General features: G+C 40.2%; 1 protein-coding gene across 1 annotated transcript in view; it reads right to left on the bottom strand.

Annotated features, from left to right (window-relative positions):
• Nucleotides 1-8532, bottom strand: part of UGCG (UDP-glucose ceramide glucosyltransferase) — a 37827-nt gene extending 29295 nt beyond the window's left edge. Inside the window, exon 1 of the mRNA XM_061426488.1 lies at nt 8036-8532. Within this exon, the coding sequence (XP_061282472.1) occupies nt 8036-8133 (98 nt within the window). The 5' untranslated portion in view covers nt 8134-8532. The remainder of the gene's footprint in view (nt 1-8035) is intronic.
• Between the last annotated feature and the right edge of the window lie 14874 nt (nt 8533-23406).

Raw genomic sequence — 23406 nt, 5'->3', positions numbered from 1 at the left:
GGGGATGGCCGTGCTTTTCTTTGTTGATTTTCATTCCCTAACATCTCAGTCTCTAAAATTGTTACTGTCCTTTCCATCATTTTAGCTTACTGTTTTAGCCTTTGAATCTTTTAGTCCCCTTTCGGCCCCTCCTCAACAGTTTGTTTAATGGGTGGTATCATTTAAAAATAATTTATTTTACGATTTTGTATTCAAATTGAGTTTTGAGCAGGAGAGGGGCCTGGGATGAAGGGAGACTTCTGGGAGAAAGGCTGGGCTGTGCTCATCCCCTATTATCAGCCCCTGGCTGCTGCTGCCCATGGGATTTCCCAGGCAAGAGTACTGGAGTGGGTTGCCATTTCCTCCTCCAGGGGATCTTCCCCACCCAGGGACAGAACCTGCGTCTCCTGTGCAGCAACCTTAAGACAGCGCTACAGCAGACGTGAGGCACAAGAATTTCCCTCAAAGCTTCTAAGGGGAAGATAGATTCCTTGAGGGCAAAGTTCACCTTGCTTAACAGCCCCAGACTGTGCTGTTTTTATAGCTCTGCTGTGTGAATCAGTTGAAGCGATTTATCTGACACTGGGAATTTTCTCCTTTGCTCCATGCCATCAAGCTTGTTAATATATCATGTAAAATTAAGGTGATTGCTTGATCAGCAGATCCTGTACTTCATATAGTCCATCCCAGCAATTCCAAATGATAAAAGGCTTCTTTTGTTGCTGTTTTTAGCTATGAATGTGCTCTAGAAGGTTGTTACCATGTCTATGATCAGTAAGTGTCATGATTAATGTTACCTCCATATAGCATTTATCTTCAAAAATGGTACTGCAGCAAAATGGGCTTCATTAGCAAAGCACACCACATCACAAAACACACCTTCTGGTTCAAAATTAATTCTGCAGAAGATCCCCCAGAGAACACAGAACAACCCGTCAGTGAGTTACCTTTACAGGAAAACACAAACTATTTCCATTGGACAACAGACTTGTACACTACAGAACACAAAATATTCCCTCACCGGAAAAAACGAGGAGACCTTTGTTAATTTTGTTCCCTCTCCCTCCTGCCCAAAACCCACTAACCCAGCAACGTATTTTGCTAACAGAAACAAGTAGCTTTGCATTTCCCGAAGGGTAGATCCCAGTGTACAGATTATTGAAGGCATGACAGGTATTCCCTTTGGAAAACCCTGGGGGGATATTCAGATCTAACAAGTAATTTGTAGGTGAACATGTGATTGGGCTTCCCTGGTGACTCAGATGGTAAAGAATCAGCCTGTAATGCAAGAGACCTGGGTTTGATCCCTGGGTTGAGAGGATCTCCTGGAGAAGGGAATGACAACCCACTCTGTTTTTCTTGCCTGGGGAATCCCATGGACAGAGAGGACTGATGCGCTACAGTCCATGGGGTCCCAAAGAGTTGGATACGACTAAGCACAATCAGGATCATGTGACTGATAAGGCACTGTTTCTATTTTAACCCACAATCGGAAATAGTGAGACAAAGATTCCATTTGGTCCAACTCATTTCATGAAAAGCCACCGCCACTGAATCCATCCCAAGTTCTGTCAATCTACCTGAAATCACAACGGCCAAGTAACACTAAGTTAATGAGTGATCAAAAATCCCACCATTACTACTGGGGAAAAAAATCAAAGATTATTCATTCGACACGCAATGATCGGCTGCCGAGTAGCACTGAAGATACAATAGTAAATAAGACATCTCCCCACTCCCCAAAGTTTATAATCTTAAGTGGGGAAAGAGACAACAGAACACACAGTTTTTTAGACAGGTAAATTCAAGATACTATGGAAGGACATAAGAGGGGGTGCCTAACCCAGTAAGGAGCTAAAGCTGAACGAGGAGGAGTTAGTAAAACAAAAAGGAAGGGAGGGAAGGAAGAAGGGAGAGAAACTGAAAAAAGTAAAGAAAGAGAATTCTAAAAAAATTACATTGCCCATTCAGAGAAATGCCAGTAATTCAATGTGGCTGGAGAAACAGGCACAGGAGATGGCTCACCTCCCCAAGAATTACGTCTTGTTAAGGAGTTTGAATTTTAACCTGAAGGCAGTGGGGAACCTTGGTAAGATTTTAAGCACATGATCCAAGATTGCTGCTCCAGAAAGATTAGGCTACAATAAGAAATACGAAGTAGATAAAGAGCAGCAGCTAGTGCTGCTGCTAAGTTGCTTCGGTCGTGTCCTACTCTGTGCGACCCCACAGACGGCAGCCCACCAGGCTCCCCCGTCCCCGGGATTCTCCAGGCAAGAACACTGGAGTGGGTTGCCATTTCTTTCTCCAATGCGTGAAAGTGAAAAGTGAAAGGGAAGTCGCTCAGTCGTGTCCGACTCTTTTCGACCCCATGGACTGCAGCCCACCAGGCTCCTCCATCCATGGGGTTTTCCAGGCAAGAGTACTGGAGTGGGGTGCCATTGCCTTCTCCGATAAAAAGCAGAGCATTAGGTAAAAATACCAGCAAGTAGAGATAGTTCAATAATCTAGGGTAGAGATAATATATACTGAACTAATGATGTAGGTAGGAAAAGGGAGGAATGATGAATTAAGAGAACCGCCACTAAATAGTAAATTTCCATTTTGCTTTTTTTTTAATGCCCATTTTGCTTTTTAAAGCTATCACAATATCATCCAATTCCATATCTCCCCAAGGCTCAGGTTCAAGGGCCTGAACTACCTGATTCATGCACCCAAAAGTGGTTTGGGCAACAATGGCCCTGACTGAGCAAAATCTGTTCAAAGTCCAACTGCATCCTCCAGACTAAACCCAGAAAATAAGCTCCCCTCGATTTACACTCTACTAAGGCTCAGAACACCATACATTTAAGTCCAAATTTTGAAAAAAAAAATCATATTATCTAACAATAATATCTGAAATGCTAAAATTTACATTAAAAACATAATTACTTTCTGACAGGCAGTTTAGCACAGTTATCCTGATACAGTGAGTACTTAAACTCTTCTCAAAAATTGTGCAGCAGGTTTAAAAGTTGTTATACTAGAAAAATTAGGAAAGGCAGAATTAACTTGAGAAAAAAAGAATCTTCAAGAAAAGAACGTTTAGTAGAGGGCAGTTAATATTGGATGGATACAAGCAGTATTGCCACGGTACCACGGCACCTCCAGTCAATTAAACTAAACATTAGGATGCCACACATAAAGGGGAAAAAATGATTAAGTCCAAGGAGCAAGAAGGATGGGGAGATGAGAGGAGAAAAAAGCAAGGTATCTTGCTTAGAAACTCTTATCTAGCAGAATGGTTCCTAATAGCTAAAGAGGGAAGAAAAAACATTGGTTCCAGACTTTTGTATGAATTAGCCACTGTCCTCCAGTTATCAAACCACACGAAGCTCTCAACAAAAGACAAAAAATTCCATAAAAAATCACTTAACTATGCCTACAGAGGATATAATCATTAGTTTCTTTTTTTTTTTAAAAAAGGAAACAATCTTCAAAATAAGAATTTTGAATTCTTGAATTTCAGATGCTCTAATTTAAATGTTTTCTTTAAACTTTTAAGGGGAATTCACTGGTGGTCCAGAGCCTTTACTGTTATGGGCCTGGGGTTCTATCCCTAGGCAGGAAACTAGGATCCCACAAGTTATGTGTGTGTTGGGGGGGGTGGGCGGGGGGAGTGGGAGTGCGTGCAGAGACATTCTAGGCAAAATTCCGCAAATGTCTGCCATCTAAAATATGTTGTGAAATGATGAGGCATCAGTCAATATTAATTCTGGAAAAGAGCAAAGCAGTAGCTAAAGATACCAGTGAGCAGAGAACGTTTCAAAATATTGAAAATAATGGTTCTCTAGTTATAAACCACTTCAATTTTTAAAACTGTAAGCTTATACAATTTATAAGATATTTATGAAATCAGAGCAAAAAATGTCATTGAACAATTGTTCACTGTATTAATTATATTCCGCTCCATTTTAAAAATACAGGCCAATACTTAGCTTTTTAATCTCATTTTAATAAGCTACAATACAATAGAACATTGGATCCAAATTAACTAGATACCATTATACACTGTATTTAATTGTAAAAAAATAACCATGGGTTTTTTTTTTAATGTTCTATTGTTTTTTAGCAATTTCACTGCAATGTTTGTATTACTTAAATATTTTTAAACATTAGTAGCTCACAGATTACGCTCCTTAATCTGACAACCAGATATGGAACCATATAAGGTTTGATAATAGGCTCCATTTCCACCAGTTTCAGGCACAAGGTTTTAGGAGGGGCACTGATTAAATCTGGCTATTTTAATTTATTTATACTTTACCATATTCAAAAAGGAATTTGAGAGGATACAGACACATGTTCAGGAAATATATTCTTCAATAAAATATAGAATGCTTAGCATAAAATTTTAACCAAAATATCACTGCCAATATTCTTTAGCCTTGCTTGTCAAAAAGTTAAGAATATCAAAATGTTGAGATTATCAAACCTGCTAATTTACTAAACACAGTAGAAAGAGGAGAGGACAAACCCTTAGCTCTGCTTGAAAACAACTCAAACTGGGAAGCATCTTCACTTCAGCAAGAAAGGAATCAAATCAAACAGTAAATAATTTTGAAGGTGGGATAAGATGAAAGGAACTAAAAGGCAGCATATAATTTATACATGAATTAAGCTGTTGATTGTTTACTTCATGTTCTTTTACCTATTTCAGAAAAATATTCTGAAGATTCCTACCAATCTGTTATAAACTAATTGCATTTTCTTTGTTCTATTTTCATTTGACTTTTCTGGATCCTGCTACTGTCAATATAAAAGGTAACTTTGAGGAGCATTAAAAAAGAAATACAAAGACTCTACCGTATCGTAACTAAAGTTTGTGCTATTCTCAAAAACTTTAAGTGTTTTAAACAAAAAGGTATTTAAAATTTTTTTTCAGTTTATTATTAAATACAAAATAACTTAAAATAATTCTGGAGTTGTCAGAGTCTAAGAGTATAAACACTCTCAGATGGTTACTTGAAGTATTAAGCTACTTTACTAGTGTTAAATGTGTGACTTTTAGATGGTGCAGTGGTAAAGAATCCGCCTGTCAATGCAGGAGACGCAAGATACACGGGTTCGATCCCTGGGTCAGGCGGTTCCCCTCGAGTAGGAACTGGCAACCCACTCCAGTATTCTCATCTGGAAAATTCCATGGACAGAGGAGCCTGGTGGGCTACAGTCCATAACTGTCACAAACAGTCGGACAGGACTGAGCATGCACAAATACACACACACATCACAGAAGGAAGGTGTTCCATCATAGCCCTATGTTGAAAGAAGGGAACTTTCTTCTAATTGGGCTATGAATTTAACAATTCCAATTTAAATACAAGATTACTTAGAGTCTGGAGGGGAAAAGGTTCTAAAGTTCAAGTAAAAATGTATAAAAAGTCATAAAAATTTACAAAAGAATAAGGAGGGGCCAGCCTCTAAATTACACTGTAATTAAGGTAATAATATTTCACTAAAACAGTGGATACTGGTACACTTTATAAGGGGTAAAGTGTTAAAAAAAAAAAAAAAAGAAAACTCAAAATACTAAAAGAGATATTATATAATAGTTAGGGGAAATGGAAAAGATAAAAAATTTTACCAGTTGGGGCAGGGGCCGGGGGGGGGGGCGGTGGGGGGAAAGACAAGACTACCTAAAACACACAGGCACACACACTTTTCTACATGTGAAATATATGTACAAAGTTGAAAGACAAAAAACAAGTTGGGCAAAAACTGCAGCATATCACAGAACAATCTTCCTATGAAAAAGATTAGCACAGCAATAGATTGCACAAGCAAAAGATTTATTAATATGAAATTTACAACTAGCTGTAACTGGCATTAAATAGATGAAAAACATTTGATGAAACCAGTAATTAAAGGAATGAAAACAAAAAACAGAGAACAGTAAAAACCCTAATACTTAGTAAGGGGAAATGGGGACCATCATACAATGTTACCAGGACTATGAATAGATACAACATTTCCGTAGGGTAATATGTATCCAAGTTTAAAACCTGCACCACTTCTGGTCCAATAATTCCTCTTTCAAAATGTAAACTAAGGAGCTGCTGCTGCTGCTGCTAAGTCGCTTCAGTCGTGTCCGACTCTGTGCGACCCCATAGACGGCAGCCCACCAGGCTCCCCCGTCCCTGGGATTCTCCAGGCAGGAACACTGGAGTGGGCTGCCAATCATCTCTTAAAGATGGAAGCCATTCATCACAGTGTTCTTTGTAATCGTGACAAACTGAAAGTAGCCTAAATGCCTACCAATAATAATAATGAACACAGATTAGTGCCTCATAAATAAAAATGTCATGCATCTATTAAAAACGATGGAGAGATCATACATTTACTGACGAAAAAATTACTCATGACATTTTACATGGAAGCTCCATGAGAGCAGGGGCCTTGGATATATTGTTCTTCAATCTTATTTCCAGCACCTAGAACAGTGCCTTGTACAAAAGAGCTTCCTAGAAAGTATTTATTAAATAGATGAATTTTAAAGCTGGTTACAGAACAATCATGGTATGGTCCCTTCCTCGTTCCTTCGGGACCTCCCTCTCTTCCTTTCCCTCCCCCTACAGAAATATAACTGGAAGGATAGTACAAAAGGTTGACAGGCAATGGAGTTTGGGTGTGTCTGTTTAACTTTGTTCTTTCTTCTCTGTAGTCTAATTCCGTATACAGTAAGCCTGTTTTATTTCTATGACCAGATAAAGTAACAAAATTGCTTTTTAAGAACTCATATATTTGAAATGAAGTCCAGAATGTTCACTGCCTACAGCTCACAAACTCCAAAACCTAAAATCAACAGTCTTCAAGAAGCATTTTTCGTTCATCTTCAAAGAAATACCAGCATGCCTTTACAATGTATCAGTAGCATCTTTCTCCACTACCAGGAAATGCCACACCACACTAATAAAATGCGGCATTTCTAAAAGGAAGAAGTACACTTTTTCTGCAGTGAAAAGGGAAAGAAAAACTGAAAGCAATTAATTTCTTAAAGTCCTCCCCTCTCTACTAACATATACCCTATTCTAAATGGTGGTAAAGATCACTATGCACAATCTTTTTTTTTCTTCCAGCTAAAAGTCTAGTGAATCCAAGAGTAATGGGCTGTGTCAATTCTTTCATTTCCTTACAAAGACTTTTTCCATTTTAAAGACATTCAAATAATTGAAATATCAAAAGTAGCTACACACCCTATGTCATACTCATCCCATTACCCGATTTTATTTTATTTCATAGTCTTTATCACTATCTGATATAACCTTATTCGGATTTTAATTATGTCTCTCCCTTCTGGAATGCAAGCTCTATGAGGACAGGAATTCTGTCGTGCTTACTACTGTGTTTTCAGTGACTGGTATCTAATGAAAAGGTATGTGCCTGGGGGCGGGGGACCCAATCTAAACAAGACAAAATATAAGGAATTGGGGGGTGGGGGGAGCCACACTGAAATGTACAAGCTGACATGACTTAAGGTTACAACACCAGTTCAGAGGTTTGGTGGACGTTTTTCAAGATGGACAGGTGCTTCACATCTATCTAAGGGCAGAAAGCTCATCCAGGAAGAAGAAAATCCACAGGGAGGTCTCCAGGTGGCAGCGTGCAGCTCCCAGAAGAGTGGAAACGATCATCATAATAGAAATGTGGCCCACGTCGAGAGAGGGAAAAAAACCCACAATACACCATACATCTTGGCCCAGATGAAAAACCACACGAATCCATAGCACAATCAAACCAAGCAAGCAACCTTCCGCCCTACACATAAAAAGAGTACAGTCTCTTTCCCCTGGCTGTGAAGTCGCCTGCCGCCCAGCCACCCCCTCACTGGTCACTTCTCTCTTCCAATGAGCCCCCCGGCCCAGCTGATCCAAGGCTAGAGAGACTGGGAGGAAGAGTCTGAAAATTGGCTGTCTCCACCCCCATCCAAGCCCAATCTCCTCCAAAGCGAAATTCCTCCTACCCTCGCCTGTCCCCGAGGCCTGGACCCCTCCACGGGCTCCTCCAGCTGCCCCTCACTCACGTGTAGATGATGGCCATGAAATGCATCAGCCACAGCACCAAGAAGAGGACGAACCCGAAGACGGCCATTCCCTCCAGGGCCAGGTCCAGCAGCGCCATCCCCCGGCCCGGCCCGCTCCGGCCGCCGCAGCGGACAGCGCTCCCGCAGGAGGAGGACTGGGTGGGCGCCCGGCGCGGGGGCGCAGAAGAGGAGAGAAAGGTGGGGAGAGGAAGGGGCGGAGGGGGTGGGGGCGGAAGGGGCGGGCAGGGCCTGCGCGCCCCCGCCCGCGCGCGCTCCCTCGCGCGCTGGCCCGGGCGCGCTCGCGGATGCAGGCGCTGCAGTGGCCGGAGTCAGTGGTCAGGTCGGCCGTGGCCCCGCGCTCCCGCTCGCCTCTCCACCCCTTCGCGGCCGCCTGCCGGACCCCGCGCGCCTGCGCCGCCGTCTCCGTCGCCGCCCCGCCGCCTTCCCGCAGCCTCGGCGCCGGGCTCCGGGCAGCGCAGCTCCGCACCCTGCTCTGCCGCCGCAGCTCCGCGCACTAATCGAAACCACCACCTGGCGCCCCGACTCCCCGGCGCACCCCGCCCCGCCCCGGCCCTCCGAAACCGCGGTCCCGCCCTCCGAGGGGCGGTGCGCGCCGCTCCTCTCCGCCCACCCTGCCGCCCTCGCGCTGGTGGCGTCACTGTCGTGAGCGCGCCCCTGGGAAGGTTAATCTGGGTGTTCCTCTCGAGGCTCCGGCCGCCGCCCACCTCTCGGTGACCGGCGAATGCGACCCGGGCAGCCAGCTCTGCACCCCTGGGCCCGCCTCTGTCGGCGGATCGCGACCCTGTGTCCAGCTTGGAGGACACTTTCCCTTTGTCCGGCTCTGGTGTGCCAGGGCGTCATAGGAAAAGACCCGCAGTTCCAGGCAGCCCCGAGTTGTCTCCCAGTGCAACTTCCAAAGCTGTGTCCGCAGTCTCTGCGCCGGGCATTGCCCGGAGCGGCCCAGATCTTCCAAGGCATGTTCCTGGGCGTCCGGGTGTGTCCCATTGCCTTTCTCCCTTTGCTACTTTCGATGCTGTCGAGCCTTGGATCACAAAGTACCGAGAGTGAAATCTGCTTCACAGATCTCTAAGCACCTTAGAAGCAGCATGTAACATACAAGAAATTCTCAAACTCAGGATGTTTAAAGATTAGATGATTCTGAAGTCCTCTAAGACTCCTGCCCAATATGATAGCCATAGGGGGCTATTGCGCGCTTGAAATGTGGATAGTAGGAACTGAGAGAGTTGTGTTACGAATGTAAGTCATACCCCTGATATGAAGTGATACACTTGATATCATTACTTTTATATTGACTACAAATTCTAAGAATATTTTTTATACATTGAGTTAATTTATTAAAATTGTTTCACTGTCTTTGCTGTTGTTTTTTAAATTCTGCTAGCTATTAGAAGATTTTAAGTTACCCAGGAGGATAGCACTCTAAAATGGAAAGATGTAGCATTTTGGATAGTAAGGTAACCTAGTGTTTATCTTAATTTTAAATCAGTCCAGGAGATGTTTTAATCTAGTACTAAATGTTTCTGTTTGTTTCTTTAGCCTAGATGAGTTTATATAGTTTCTTCTTTGTTTATGTTTATTATTTCAAATGATTTCTTTTTACATAATCCATGACTCCCTAGAGAGATTTCAGAATAGAATTCAATTTTGGAAAGAAGTTGTTTATCATTGTTATTTACATAGTTGATATTGATCGAATGAACTACTTCAATCTACAATTAAATGATAAACTACAATCAGAAAGGGGCTTCCCAGGTGGCTCAGTTATAAAGAATCCACCTGCATGCAGAACACAGGGGTTACCCTGTGTCAGAAAGATCCCCTGGAGAAGGAAATGGCGATCTACTCCAGTATTCTTACCTGGGAAACCTCATGGACAGAGGACTTTGGCAGGCTACAATCCATGGGATAGAGAAGACTTGTATACGACTTAGCGACTGAGTGTACACACATCTTTAGAAAAGAGTTTGAATTAACGTCTATGTTGAGAACCAATCCTGGATTTGCTGTATCCTTTGTTTTACCTGGGTAAAGTCAGTAAGAAAGAACAAGGCTTAGAAACCAGACTTCATTGTTGAGAGTTACTGGTTGATAAAGTTATAGCCCGATAGTGTACTAGCATGGAAATAACACTACAAGTGAAATTCTAAAATGTCACTATTTTAGTTAATCAAGTCTGACTTAAAAAGAAACATTTGAATACATTTTAACATTTCTGAAATGGAAATGGATCTCACAGTCAATGGCATCTTACAATTAATTGGTGTTTTTTCCTTAGTTGTATGTAAAATAATGCTGCATCTTACCATTAATGTACTGTTAAGATATGATGAACTATATCAATTGGTCAGTTTAAGCATTTTGTGTTATTCTGCATTTATCCAAATTGTTTTTGGAACCTTACAACGAAGGATTTTATAATCAATGACATGGAAAATGAAGCCAAAGAAAAGTGAAAGAATCAAATATTCTTAAGAGTTAACAGAACTCCTCTAATTGGGTATAACTAGTAGATAGAAGATTTGCTGTGTTGTACTTTAGCCTATTTAAACTTAGTCTGTCCAAGCCTGGTTGATGATTTTAAAGGAGTAGCATTAGAATGTGTAATCTTAAGGTTATATAGGCTTCCCAGGTGGCGCTAGTGGTAAAGAACCCGCCTGCCAACGCAGGAGACATGAGACCCAGGTTCAGTCCCTGAGTGGGGAAGACCCCCTGGAGAAGGGCATGGCAACCCACTCCAGTATTCTTGCCTTGAGAATTCCAGGGACAGAGGAGCCTGGCTGGCTACAGTCAATGGGGTCACAAAGAGTTGGACACAACGGAGTGACTAAGACTTTTATTTCACTTTCAACATTCTTTAGATATGGTAAAAGTGTACATTTCTTCCATGTAGCATAGCAGCATAGAAGTTTAGTAAAACCCTGCCCGCTGATCTTACTTTTGGCGGTTTACACTGTTTTGGTCGCTTGTCTAAAGGGCTCTCCTGTCTCTTTGAACACCAATTCCACCAAGTTCAGGGCCTCTGGTTTTTTTCAGTGGCAATTTAGTAGCACTAGTGATTTAAATACATACATTTTTAAGGAGCAGTGTTTTTAGAGATAAACAAAACCCAAATTTGACTGTCATTTAATGGCCACGGATACTTTAGTTTTAAAACCTTAACAAGAAAAGGATTTAAAATGTCTAGTTCAACCACGTAGTTGGAACACATTTTGTTTGAACCAAATCCAGACCAAAATAACTGTAGCTGATTCCAACTGAAATGGAATTATATTAGTTCTAGTTCTATGTCCCAGAAAAGACAAGAACAGAGGCTGGGAGAACATAGGTACTTAAGTTAGAGCAATGAAACAAACTTTGGCAAGTTGATTGTTACACTGTGCCCCAAATGCCTATATTTAAAAGTGCATTTACATTTTTAAAAGTTGTAATATTTTCAATAATCAGGATTCTTAATTTGGATTGTGTCTAAGAAAAAATCATATTTAGTGAAATTTCTAAAAAAAAATCATGTTTAAAATGTGACACAAAAGCTATGCCTACAGAAAAAAGACTAAAAGATAGTACATCAAGCAATCAGTTATAACTACTTGTCTTTGAGAAATGAAATGTGTTGACTTTTAAAAATCTACCTTTTTATGTTGTTGACTTTCTATATTGAGCATTATTATTTCCACAGAGAAAAATGACCATTTTCTATTTTATAAATGAGTTAATCAATGGTGAAAAACATCACATAAAATTTGAAAATTTTTAAAATAAAAATTATGAGTGATACAATCACTTTGGAATACAGTTTGATATTTACTTACAAAACTAAACATACTCTTAACCATACAATCCAGCAGTCACACTCCTTGTTGTTTAGTCAAATGAACTGAAAACATACTCATACAAAAACCTGCACTCAGATGTTCATAGCAGCTTTATTCCTAATTGCCAAAACTTCTCAGGTAAAGAACCCACCTGCCAATGCAGGAGACATAAGAGATGTGGGTTTGATCTCTGGGTTGGGAAAATCCCATGGAGGAGAGCATGGCAACCCACTCGAGTATTCTTGCCTAGAGAATCCCATTGACAGAGGAGCCTGGTAGGCTATAGTCCATAGCGTTGCAAAGAGCTGGACATGACTGAGATGACTTAGCACAAATGCATGCAAGCCAAAAGTTGGAAACAACCAAGATGTCTATCTGTAGATGAATGTATAAATCTATTGTCTGGTCCATCCATACAGTAGAATATTTTTAAGTGCTAAGAAGAAATTAATTATCAAGTCATGAAAAGACATGGAGAAATTTAAATGCATTTTATTAAGTATAATAAAATAAGCCAGTCTGAAAAGGCTACATACTGTAGAATTACAACTATATAACATTCTGGAAAGAGCAAAATTATGGAGACAGTAAAAATGTCAGTGATTGCCAGAAGGGAGTGAGTCGGGGGGGGTTCCCCCTTCCTGCAACAGAGGCAAGTCACAGAGGATTTTTACGGCAGTGAAACTATTCTGTATAATGGTGGATACATGTATTACACATTTGTCAAAAAACCATAGAATGTGCAACACCAAGAGTGAACCCTAATGTAAACTATGGACTTTGGGTGACTGTGATGCGTCAATACAGGTTCATCAGCTACAACAAATATACCAATCTGGGGCAAGGTGTTGTCAGTGGGGAACTGTGTATGTGTTGGGCAGGAAGTATAAGGGAACTCTGTATTTTCTGCTCAGTTTTACTGTGTACCTAAAACTGCTTTAAAAAATAAAGTCTATTAAAAAAAATTAGTGAATGCTACACACACACACACACACACAAGTATTGGAAACATTCCAAGTGTCTGAATTCATGAAATAAACTAGTTAGTCATCACATCCCAGGGCTTCCCATCTTCTAGGCAGTCAAATATTTGTTGAACAAGTGAATTAGTTTATTTAAAGGGATCTGCATTGAGAGAAATCACTAGAAATGTTGCTCAACTTTCTCCTTTGTTTGCAAATGCTTTAAACATGTTTTTTTTTTTTTCCTCTTTGTGGAAAAGAAATACACATTACCTACCCATGCTCTTCCTTCAGATTACAAAGTTTGACCACAGAGTTAGGGTGAGAGTAACTACATATTAGTTCACCTAATCGCAATCTGAAGACCTGCCCCAAAGCCCATGCTCTACTTGGCAGAGTCAACAGCATCATTTTTATGTCAATATTGGACATTCAATATTGAACAACAGGGGTCCACTTAGACACAGATTTCTTTTTTCAGTAAATACTACTATAGTGCTACATGATCTGATGTTGTTTGAATGTGGTTAATGTGTTATTTTTAAAAGATAGGTTTACTGTAAATCTTCAGCCCTATTTAAAAAAAAAAAAAAACTTCTTTAAAAAGTAAAAAGTGATCCTCCAAAAATTGGGTAAATTTGAAGTTTCAAAAACAAAGTTAGAACCAATTGATTCTACAAATTTGTGGTGCTAATGCCCAAAGAAACAATTTAATTCTTGGCCTTCCCCCCCTCTCCTAAGCCTGTTTGAAATTAGTAGAAAAAATGCCTTATCTACTTATCAGCTCAGGTGCTTAACCTACAGTTATTTTGTTACCCATTAAATGGTAACTTTGTAAAGGCCTTCACATCCTAAGATACTGTATCACTATGAATAGACTTCAAATGTACAAAGGTTCTGGGCAGATTGTCAGTTCAGGGCCTCATCTTGATAAACCACTGGTATAGTGTGTTTGTATGTTACAGGTGTGGTCCAGGGTAGAGCCAAGAGTTTACTAGAGTTCATTTCATTCTCATCTGTTCTGCTAACTGGTACCCAAATGACTAATTAAAATGTTAATTATACTCATTTCCTTTAAAATGTCATACTTGATTTTGTTTTAATCGATAGTGAGCTAGGTTGAAGCACCAATGTTCATTCCTAAAGGAAGCTAAATTCTAAAGATTTCCAAATGTATCCTATGTAAATATCAATTATTTTTTCAAAATGTTTTTAAATTTGCTTTTTTAAGATAGAGATTCATGACTCCATTCAATTATTTATTTAAATGTACAATGTCAAAAACCTTCACCTAGGCTTCATGTGTGTGCATCTGTGTGTGTGTGTGTAAATCAACTTGGTAGATTTATTGAAGAATGAGAGAGAGACAGACACCAAGACTGAAATCTACTCCTCCCTTGGTATCAGTGGGTGATTATTTCAGACCCCCAGACACCAAAATCCACAAATGCTCAAGTCCCTTATATAAAATGACATAATGTTTGTATATAACCAAAGCACTACAGGTATGTATTATATAAGCATATATTTTTGTATGGGCTTCCCAGGTGGCTCAGTTGGTAAAGAATCCACCTGCAGTGCAAGAGATTCATTGACCAGAGGTTCAACCCTCTGATCAGGAAGATCCCCTGGAGGAGGACATGCAACCCACTCCTGTATTCTTGCCTGGAGAATCCCGTGGACGGAGGAGCCTGGCAGGTTACACTCCATAGGGTTGCAAAGAGTCGGACACGACTAAAGCGACGGAGTAGCAGCAGCATACTCCTGTATACTTTAAATCATCTATTACTTATACTACCTAATGCAATGTAAAATGCTCTGTAAACAGTTGCCAAGACATACAGCAAATTCATTTTGCTTTTTGAAACTTTCTGGAATTTTTTCCCAATTATCTTCTATTCTAGGTTTGAATTCCCGTTGGTTGAATCCATGAATTCAGAACCTATGGGTATGGAAGGCAACTATATTTATTGAACACAAAAACATAAGTTATGTGCCAGGCAAATTTGAAAATATTAACTTAATTTTCACAAATGTCACGAAATTGGAAGCCATAAAGATAAAGGTAACTACTGAGTGACACATCTGATAAGTGAGGGAGCTGGAGTTTGGATCCAGGTCTGTCAGACTTCAAAGCCAATGCTCTTTATATTAAAAAAAAAAAGTACAATATTAAATTAATTTAAACAAAGTATAGTAGATGATCAGTCCTCAAGTTTAGATAGCAAAGTATTGATAGATTTTGGTTTAGCATTATTTAGTTTGCTAACCAATATTCTGTAGATGTCACTTTCAACATCTGAGACCTGGGAAAGTGTATTAAGAATAGATCATATATTTCATGCTAAATTGCACTGACAATTTAAACATCTTACTCTTTAACCACATCTTTTTCTTCGGTTAAGAGGAATTTCATGAAATACATTGTCATTTCAGAACAATTCATCTAAGAGAGTAAACAACAAGTAGATAAATTTAAAAGATCAGGAAAAGGCCAATAAAACCTGTTTCTTGTTTTATTATTTCATAGTATTAATGGCAATATAACTTAAATGTGAGTTTAACTGTTACTAATGAACAAAGGCTGTCAAGATAACCTATATCTTTTGAGTTCAGAATCTCTACAAAATGCTTTGTTTGAGGATACAGTGAAGACTATTGGTTAAGCACATACATACGTATGTTGTCAAATTGGCTGGGTTTAAATTCCAATTCTACCATTTACCAGCTACATGACCTGAGTTGTGAGGGATGAAATTAACATATATAAAATATTCAGAATGGTCGCAGGTGCATGTACATTTCATGGAAGTTTTATTATTATTCCTTAATAGAAAACATTCATTCATTCTAATTTCATCTAGATCACTAATTTTTTATTTTCTCAATTTCTTCCTTTACTGTTTTTACCCATGAAAAATAAAATTAACAACACTTAAAAAGGATTTTCTTTTGGAAGCAAATTGGTCTCTCTGTAAGCAGAAGCATTCAACAACCCCCAAGTTTTGTTTATTACACAAACCAGGATGTTCTAGAGATCTCATCTTTTCCCTAACATAACTGACTTAGTCAGAAACAAATGTAAATAGATAATTGTATAGAATAGGAATAATATTACATAGTAGAGAGCAAACAAAGGTACTTTTATCCCATGAGAAAAATCAATTTCAGGCCTTGAAATATTCTTACAAGCAAAGAATAAGATTTAAAAGGTATTTAGATACACATGGGGGTTTCCCTGGTAGCTCAGATGGTAAAGCGTCTGCCTGCAATGAGGGAGACCCGGGTTCGATCCCTGGGTTGGGAAGATCCCCTGGAGAAGGAAATGGCAACCCACTCCAGTATTCTTGCCTGGAAAATCCCATGGACAGAGGACCCTGGGAGGCTACAGTCCATGGGGTCACAAAGAGTCGGACACGACTGAGCGACTTCACTTTTCACTAGATACACATGGGGTCTTCTAACATGTATGAAATGATACTGAATAAGCATTAATATTATTTTCACTAATAAATATCTTTAAAATAGAATAAAATGCGTCAGGATATCAGGATTAACAGAAGGCAGTTTTCAGAGTCTAGTTTACATGACAATTTTTTTTAAGCTCTAAATTTTTTTTTAAAGTAATATTCTGTATGAAGGAGACCAATGAATTTGTGAAGAAGATGAGCCCTCCACTCATTTTGGTAATTTAATTGTTCAGAAATCATATCAGATTATTTTTAAGGTTTCATTTCATTGTGGATATATTTGAGGTATTATCTCAAATACGAGAAGCATGAAACAGTTCATTGTGCAATTCAAAGAAACAGAAACAACTTCTGGGGGTCCTATTATATTAAGCTCATCCCTAAATTCAATTACCCAAGTTTAATTATTTTGAGATCATTTGGGCTTGGGAGACATTGTTAATGGTTATTTGCTATACAATGTAAAATATTGAGCAAAATTATTTGAACAGACTGTTAAAAATGTCAAACAAATGAATGGCTTTCCTTCCATTTATTCAGCTGCTGCTGTTGCTGCTAAGTCGCTTCAGTCGTGTCCAACTCTGTGTGACCCCATGGACTGCAGCCCACCAGGCTCCTCCATCCATGGGATTTTCCAGGCAAGAGTACTGGAGTGGGGTGCCATTGCCTTCTCTGTCCATTTATTCAGCAGCAAATATCAAAAGAAACTATGTTCCACTGAGTACCTTGTTCTCATGCTTTGGATACAAAGTTAAAAATGATAAAATCCTTTTTTAAGGGGACTTTCACAGTTGGTTATGGAAGATAAACACAAGAACAGATCATGGTAATGCAATGTTACAAGTGTGGATAAAGAGGGACAAGGAGAATTGTGTGGGAGTTGGGAATAATTACTTTTATTTAGAAAAGTCTAGCAAGACTGCATGGAGAGGTCCTGGATCCTGAAGGAAGAGTAAGAAGAAAGCAGAATGTCTCATGTGGTTACTTTTTTAAAATCTAGACAACTGAACAGCCTCTGGGAGGATGCCGGGAGGCAGTTAGAAAACAGTCCAAATGAACACAGCTCGAAAAACAGTTCACCTTGGTTAACTGCTAAGTTAATTGATATGTGATTGAAAATCCATTTATATTGAGGGTGACCATAGAAGTGATTGTCCACACCGGGACACTTTGGAGGAAGAAAACTAGCAAGCTAGAAAAGCTGGTGTAAACTGAGGCTGTCTCAGGCACACTGGCCATCTGGTCACACTGAAGGTCCAGCAAGGCTCAGTCGGGGCTCTGACTCCACTGTTGCTGGGTTTTTTGTTTTTGTTTTTTCTCTTTTTGAGATACTCTTGGCTCTCCTCCTTTATGTGTCACTTCGGTCTTCAAGCTGACTTCTCTCATGGTTGGAAGATGGCTGCTAACCTGTACCCCATGGTTTTTCCTTCACAGGCAGGAAAAGAGAAAATGTGTTAGTTATTCACAACCTACCTAAAAAAAATCTGGCCTCCCCTCGCCCCAACCTCCCCACAATTGAAATACCCTTGACGCCACTTGCATATTGGCCTATATTATGGCAAGGAAGACCAGAATGGTTAAATTAGGACCCACTGAAGCTGGTAGTAGCTCCTCTCGGCCGCCGCCCCTGACTTCGGACTTGGGACTTCGGTAGCTCTTCTCGGCCGTTCCTGCGCCGTCGCAGCCTGGCACTCTCGGCCGCTGCCCCTGACCTCGGACGTGGGGCAGCTCCTCTTCGCCGCCGCCCTTCGGGCATGGGGTCCTCCCGGTTTCTGCCCATGACCTCGGACGTTGGGTAGCTCCTCTCGGCCGCGCTTTAGTGCGCCGGTCGCAGCCGCCCGCGCTTTAGTGCTTTTAGTTTTCATTCCGATCCCAAAGAAAGGCAATGCGAAAGAATGCTCAAACTACCGCACAACTGCATGCTAGTAAAGTAATGCTCAAAATTCTCCAAGCCAGTCTTCAGCAATATGTGAACCGTGACCTTCCTGATGTTCGAGCTGGTTTTTTTTTTTTTTTTTTTGACTTTACAATATTGTATTGGTTTTGCCATATATCAAAATGAATCCTCCACAGGTATACACGTGTTCCCCATCCTGAACCCTCCTCCCTCCTCCCTCCCCATACCATCCCTCTGGGTCGTCCCAGTGCACCAGCCCCAAGCATCCAGTATCGCGCATCGAACCTGGACTGGCGACTTGTTTCATATATGATATTATACATGTTTCAATGCCATTCTCCCAAATCATCCCACCCTCTCTCTCTCCCACAGAGTCCAAAAGACTGTTCTATACATCAGTGTCTCTTTTGTTGTCTCGTATACAGGGTTATTGTTACCATCTTTCTAAATTCCATTTAAATGCGTTAGTATGTGTCAAGCTGGTTTTAGAAAAGGCAGAGGAACCATAGATCAAATTGCCAACATCTGCTGGATCATGGAAAAAGCAAGAGAGTTCCAGAAAAACATCTATTTCTGCTTTATTGACTATGCCAAAGCCTTTGACTGTGTGGATCATAATAAACTGTGGGAAATTCTGAAAGAGATGGGAATACCAGACCACCTGACCTGCCTCTTGAGAAATATGTATGCAGGTCAGGAAGCAACAGTTAGAACTGGACATGGAACAGACTGGTTCCAAATAGGAAAAGGAGTACGTCAAGGCTGTATATTGTCACCCTGCTTATTTAACTTCTATGCAGAGTACATCATGAGAAACGCTGGACTGGAAGAAACACAAGCTGGAATCAAGATTGCTGGGAGAAATATCAATAACCTCAGATATGCAGATGACACCACCCTTATGGCAGAAAGTGAAGAGGAACTCAAAAGCCTCTTGATGAAAGTGAAAGAGGAGAGTGAAAAAGCTGGCTTACAGCTCAACATTCAAAAAACGAAGATCATGGCACCCGGTCCCATCACTTCATGGGAAATAGATGGGGAAACAGTGTCAGACTTTATTTTTCTGGGCTCCAAAATCACTGCAGATGGTGACTGCAGCCATGAAATTAAAAGACTTACTCCTTGGAAGGAAAGTTATGACCAACCTAGATAGCATATTGAAAAGCAGAGACATTACTTTGCCAACAAAGGTCCGTCTAGTCAAGGCTATGGTTTTTCCTGTGGTCATGTATGGATGTGAGAGTTGGACTGTGAAGAAGGCTGAGCGCCAAAGAATTGATGCTTTTGAACTGTGGTGTTGGAGAAGACTCTTGAGACTCCCTTGGACTGCAAGGAGATCCAACCAGTCCATTCTGAAGGCGATCAGCCCTGGGATTTCTTTGGAAGGAATGATACTGAAGCTGAAACTCCAGTACTTTGGCCACCTCCTGCGAAGAGTTGACTCATTGGAAAAGACTCTGATGCTGGGAGGGATTGGGGGCAGGGGGAAAAGGGGACGACAGAGGATGAGATGGCTGGATGGCATCACTGATTCAATGGACGTGAGTCTGAGTGAACTCCAGGAGTTGGTGATAGACAGGGAGGCCTGGCGTGCTGCGATTCATGGGGTTGCAAAGAGTTGGACATGACTGAGCGACTGAATGAACTGAACTGAACTGAAGCTGGTAGTAATGATAGTCACACTCAGACTGCGTGGCAGCTATGTAATGGATGGGGAAAAGTAGAACTAAGAAGTAACTGAGTTTTCACAAAATAATGAGAAACTTCTAGGACGTTTTAAATATGAAAGATCCTAGTTAAACTCTTTCAGTTTTTTGTTTTTAATAACAGCTTTTAAAATTTTTATTTATTTATTTGGCTGCACTGAGTCTTAGTTTTGGCATGCAAACTCTTACATGTGGCATGTGAACTCCTAGTTGCAGCACGTGGGATCTAGTTCCCGGATCAAACCCAGGCTCCCTGCATTGGGAGTGCAGAGTCTTAGCCACTGGACCACCAGAGAAAAAGTCCCTTAGTAAAATTCACTCTTTTAAAGTATTCAATTCAGTGACTTGATGTATATTCACAAAGTTGTACAACCATCACCAACCTAACTTCAGAACATTTTCATCACTGCAGAAATAAACCTCATACCCATTAGCAGTCATTCCCCAGCTCCCCTTCCCTCTAGCTCATTGCAACCACTCAGGGAATTTCTGTCTATAGATTTGCCTACACTGACATTTAATAAAAATGGAATTATACAATATGTAGCCTTTGGTTACTACCTTCTTTCACAGTGTAATGTTTTCAAAGTTCCTTCCTGTCATAGCATGTATCAGTACCTCATCACTTTTTTATAGCTGGATGATGTTCCATCGTATGAATATACTGCATTTCGTTTACCTGTTCATCAGCTGAGTTGGACTTAGGTTGGTTTCATTCTTGGATTATTATGAATTATGCTGTCATGAATAGCCAGGTACAGACTTTTGTATTTATTGTTGTTTAGTTGCTAAGTCATGTTCAACTCTTTGCAACCCCATGGACTATATAGCCCAGCAGGCTCCTCTGTCCATGGGATTTCCCAGGCAAGAATACCGGAATGGGTTGCTATTTCCTTCTCCAAGGGATCTTCCCGACCCAGAGATCAAACCCCACATCTCGTTATATTTTTATTTCTCTTGGCTATAAGTCTACAAGTACTGAGCTAAATGGGAACTTTAATCTTTTGAGGAACCAGCGAAATGTTTTCTGAAGTGGCTGCATCAATGTACAATCCCACCAGCACTCAATGTGGGTTCCCATTTCACCACTCCCTCACCGTAACTAGGATGTTCCAGCATCTTAGTCTGTGTGAAGGGTATTTCATTATGGTTTTGATAGTATTTTCTTAATGGCTAATAATGTTGCCATGGTATGAATATAACTCGCCAAACCTCATATGTTGAAATCCTAACTCCTAAAAGTGTGTGATATTATTAAGTGGGGCTCATTGAGAGGTGAATTGGTTGTGAGGGTGGAGCTCTCATAAATGCAGTTAGTGCTCTTATAAAATAGATCCTATAGGGATTTCTCTGGCTGTCCAATGGGTAAGATTCTGTGTTTCCAATGCAGGGGGTGTGGGTTCAATCCCAGGTTGAGGAACTAAGATCCCACATGCTGTGTGGCCTGTCCACAAAAAAAGAAAAAGAAAGAGAGCCCACAGCGCTCTCTAGCCTCTGCTAGCAGATGTGAACGCAGTCAGAAGGTGCTAGTTATGAACCTTGAAGAGGGTTCTCATCAGAACACAACCATGTGGCACCTTGATTGTGGCCTCCTCAGCCACCTGAACTGTGAGAAATAAATTTCTGTTATTTATGAGCCCCTTAGTTTATGGTATTTTGTTTTCACAACCCAAACAGACTGAGACAGATGTTGAGCACGTTTTCATGTCTTATTGCCCATTTGTATATATTCTTTAGAAAAATATTTATTAAAATCCTCTGCTGATTAAAAAATTGGGTTTGTATCATTTTATTATTGAAATTTAAGAGTTATTCAGGGCTTCCCAGGTGGCGCTAGTGGTAACCCATCTGCCAATGCATGAGACAAGAGATTCGAGTTCTATCCTTCGCTTGGGAAGATCCTCTGGAGAAGGGCATGGCAAACCACTCCAGTATTCTCGCCTGGAGAATCCCATGGACAGAAGAGCCTGGCAGGCTATAGTCCATAGTGTCACAAAGAGTCGAATGGAGCTGAAGCAACTTAACACAAAGAGTTATTCATGTAGTCTAGCTACAAGTCCTCCATCAGATATTGATTTGCAAATATTTCTCCCATTTTGTGGGTTGTGTTTTTCCTTTTCCTGACAGTGTCCTTTGGAATACAACATTTCCTATTTTAAATGCCCTATATACATATTTTTTTTCTTTTGTCACTTGAGCTTTAGCATCATATCAACGAAACCACTGCCTAACTCAAGGTCCCAAAATTCACTCCTATGCTTTCTTGTAAGAGTTTTATCATTTTAGCTCCTATGTTTAGGTCTTTGATCCAGTTTGAATTGATATCTGAACATAGTGCTTGGTAGGGGGTCCAATGTCAGTTTTTGCACATGGATATCCAGTTGTTTGGGCTTCTCTAGTGGCTCAGATGGTAAAGAATCTGCCCAAAATGCAGAAGACCTGTGTTTGATCCCTGGGTTCAGAAGATACCCTGGAAAAGGGAATGGCAATCCACTCCAGTATTCTTGCTTGGAGAATTCCATGGACAAAGGAGCCTGGAGGGCTAACAGTCCATGGGGTCACAGAGTCAGACACAACTGAGCGACTAATACACACACACACATTCAGTTTGGACACCATTTGTTTAAGAGTCTAGTCTTTCCCCCATTGAATGGTCCTGGCACCCTTGTCAAAAATCAGTTGACTGTAGATATATGGATTTATTTTTAAACTCTTAATTGTATTCCATTGATCTATATGTCTATCCTTTTTCCAGTACCATGTGGTACTGTAGATTTGTAGTAAGTTTGAAATTGGGAAGTGTGAGCTCACCAACTTTGTTCTTTCTTAAAGATTGTTTTGTTTTTTGTGGCTCTCGAGTTTCAACATGAATGTTAGGGAACAGATCATCAACTTCTGCCAAAAAGATGGCAAAGATTTTGACAGGTGAGGTACTAGATCAATTTGGATATAATTGCCATCTTAATTGTCTTCTGATCCATGGACATGAGATAACTTTCCATTTATTTAGATCTTCTTTAAGTTCATTCAACAGTGCTTTCTAGTTTTCAGTGTACAGGTCTTATATTTCTTTGGTCAAATTTATTCCAAGTATTTTGTTCTCTTTGAGGCTATTATAATTGAAATTACTTTCTTAATTTTAATTATGGACTGTTCATTGCTAGTGTATACAAATAAAATTGGTTTTGTATGTTGATCATACTGAAGTCTTCTCAAACTGGTTTGTTAGTTCTAATAGCTTCTTTGAGGATTCATTAAGATTTTCTATATATAATATCATGATTTTCCAAAAGAAATAATTGTATGCCTTTCTTTTCAATCTGGGTATCTTTTATTTCTTTTCCTTGCCTAATTGACCCAGCTAGAATCTCCAGTATAATGTGACTATGAATGAATAGCAATGGCAGAATTAGATATCATTGTATTATTCCTGATTATAAAGGAAAAACTGTCAGTCATTCACCATTAATTACAATGTTCGTTGTCAGTTTTATCTGGGTGAG

Source organism: Bos javanicus, chromosome 8, assembly GCF_032452875.1.
Source record: "Bos javanicus breed banteng chromosome 8, ARS-OSU_banteng_1.0, whole genome shotgun sequence".
NCBI classification, from domain to species: domain Eukaryota; kingdom Metazoa; phylum Chordata; class Mammalia; order Artiodactyla; family Bovidae; genus Bos; species Bos javanicus.
Note: the sequence above shows the minus strand (reverse complement) of the source record. Positions and strands in the feature narration are given on the sequence as shown.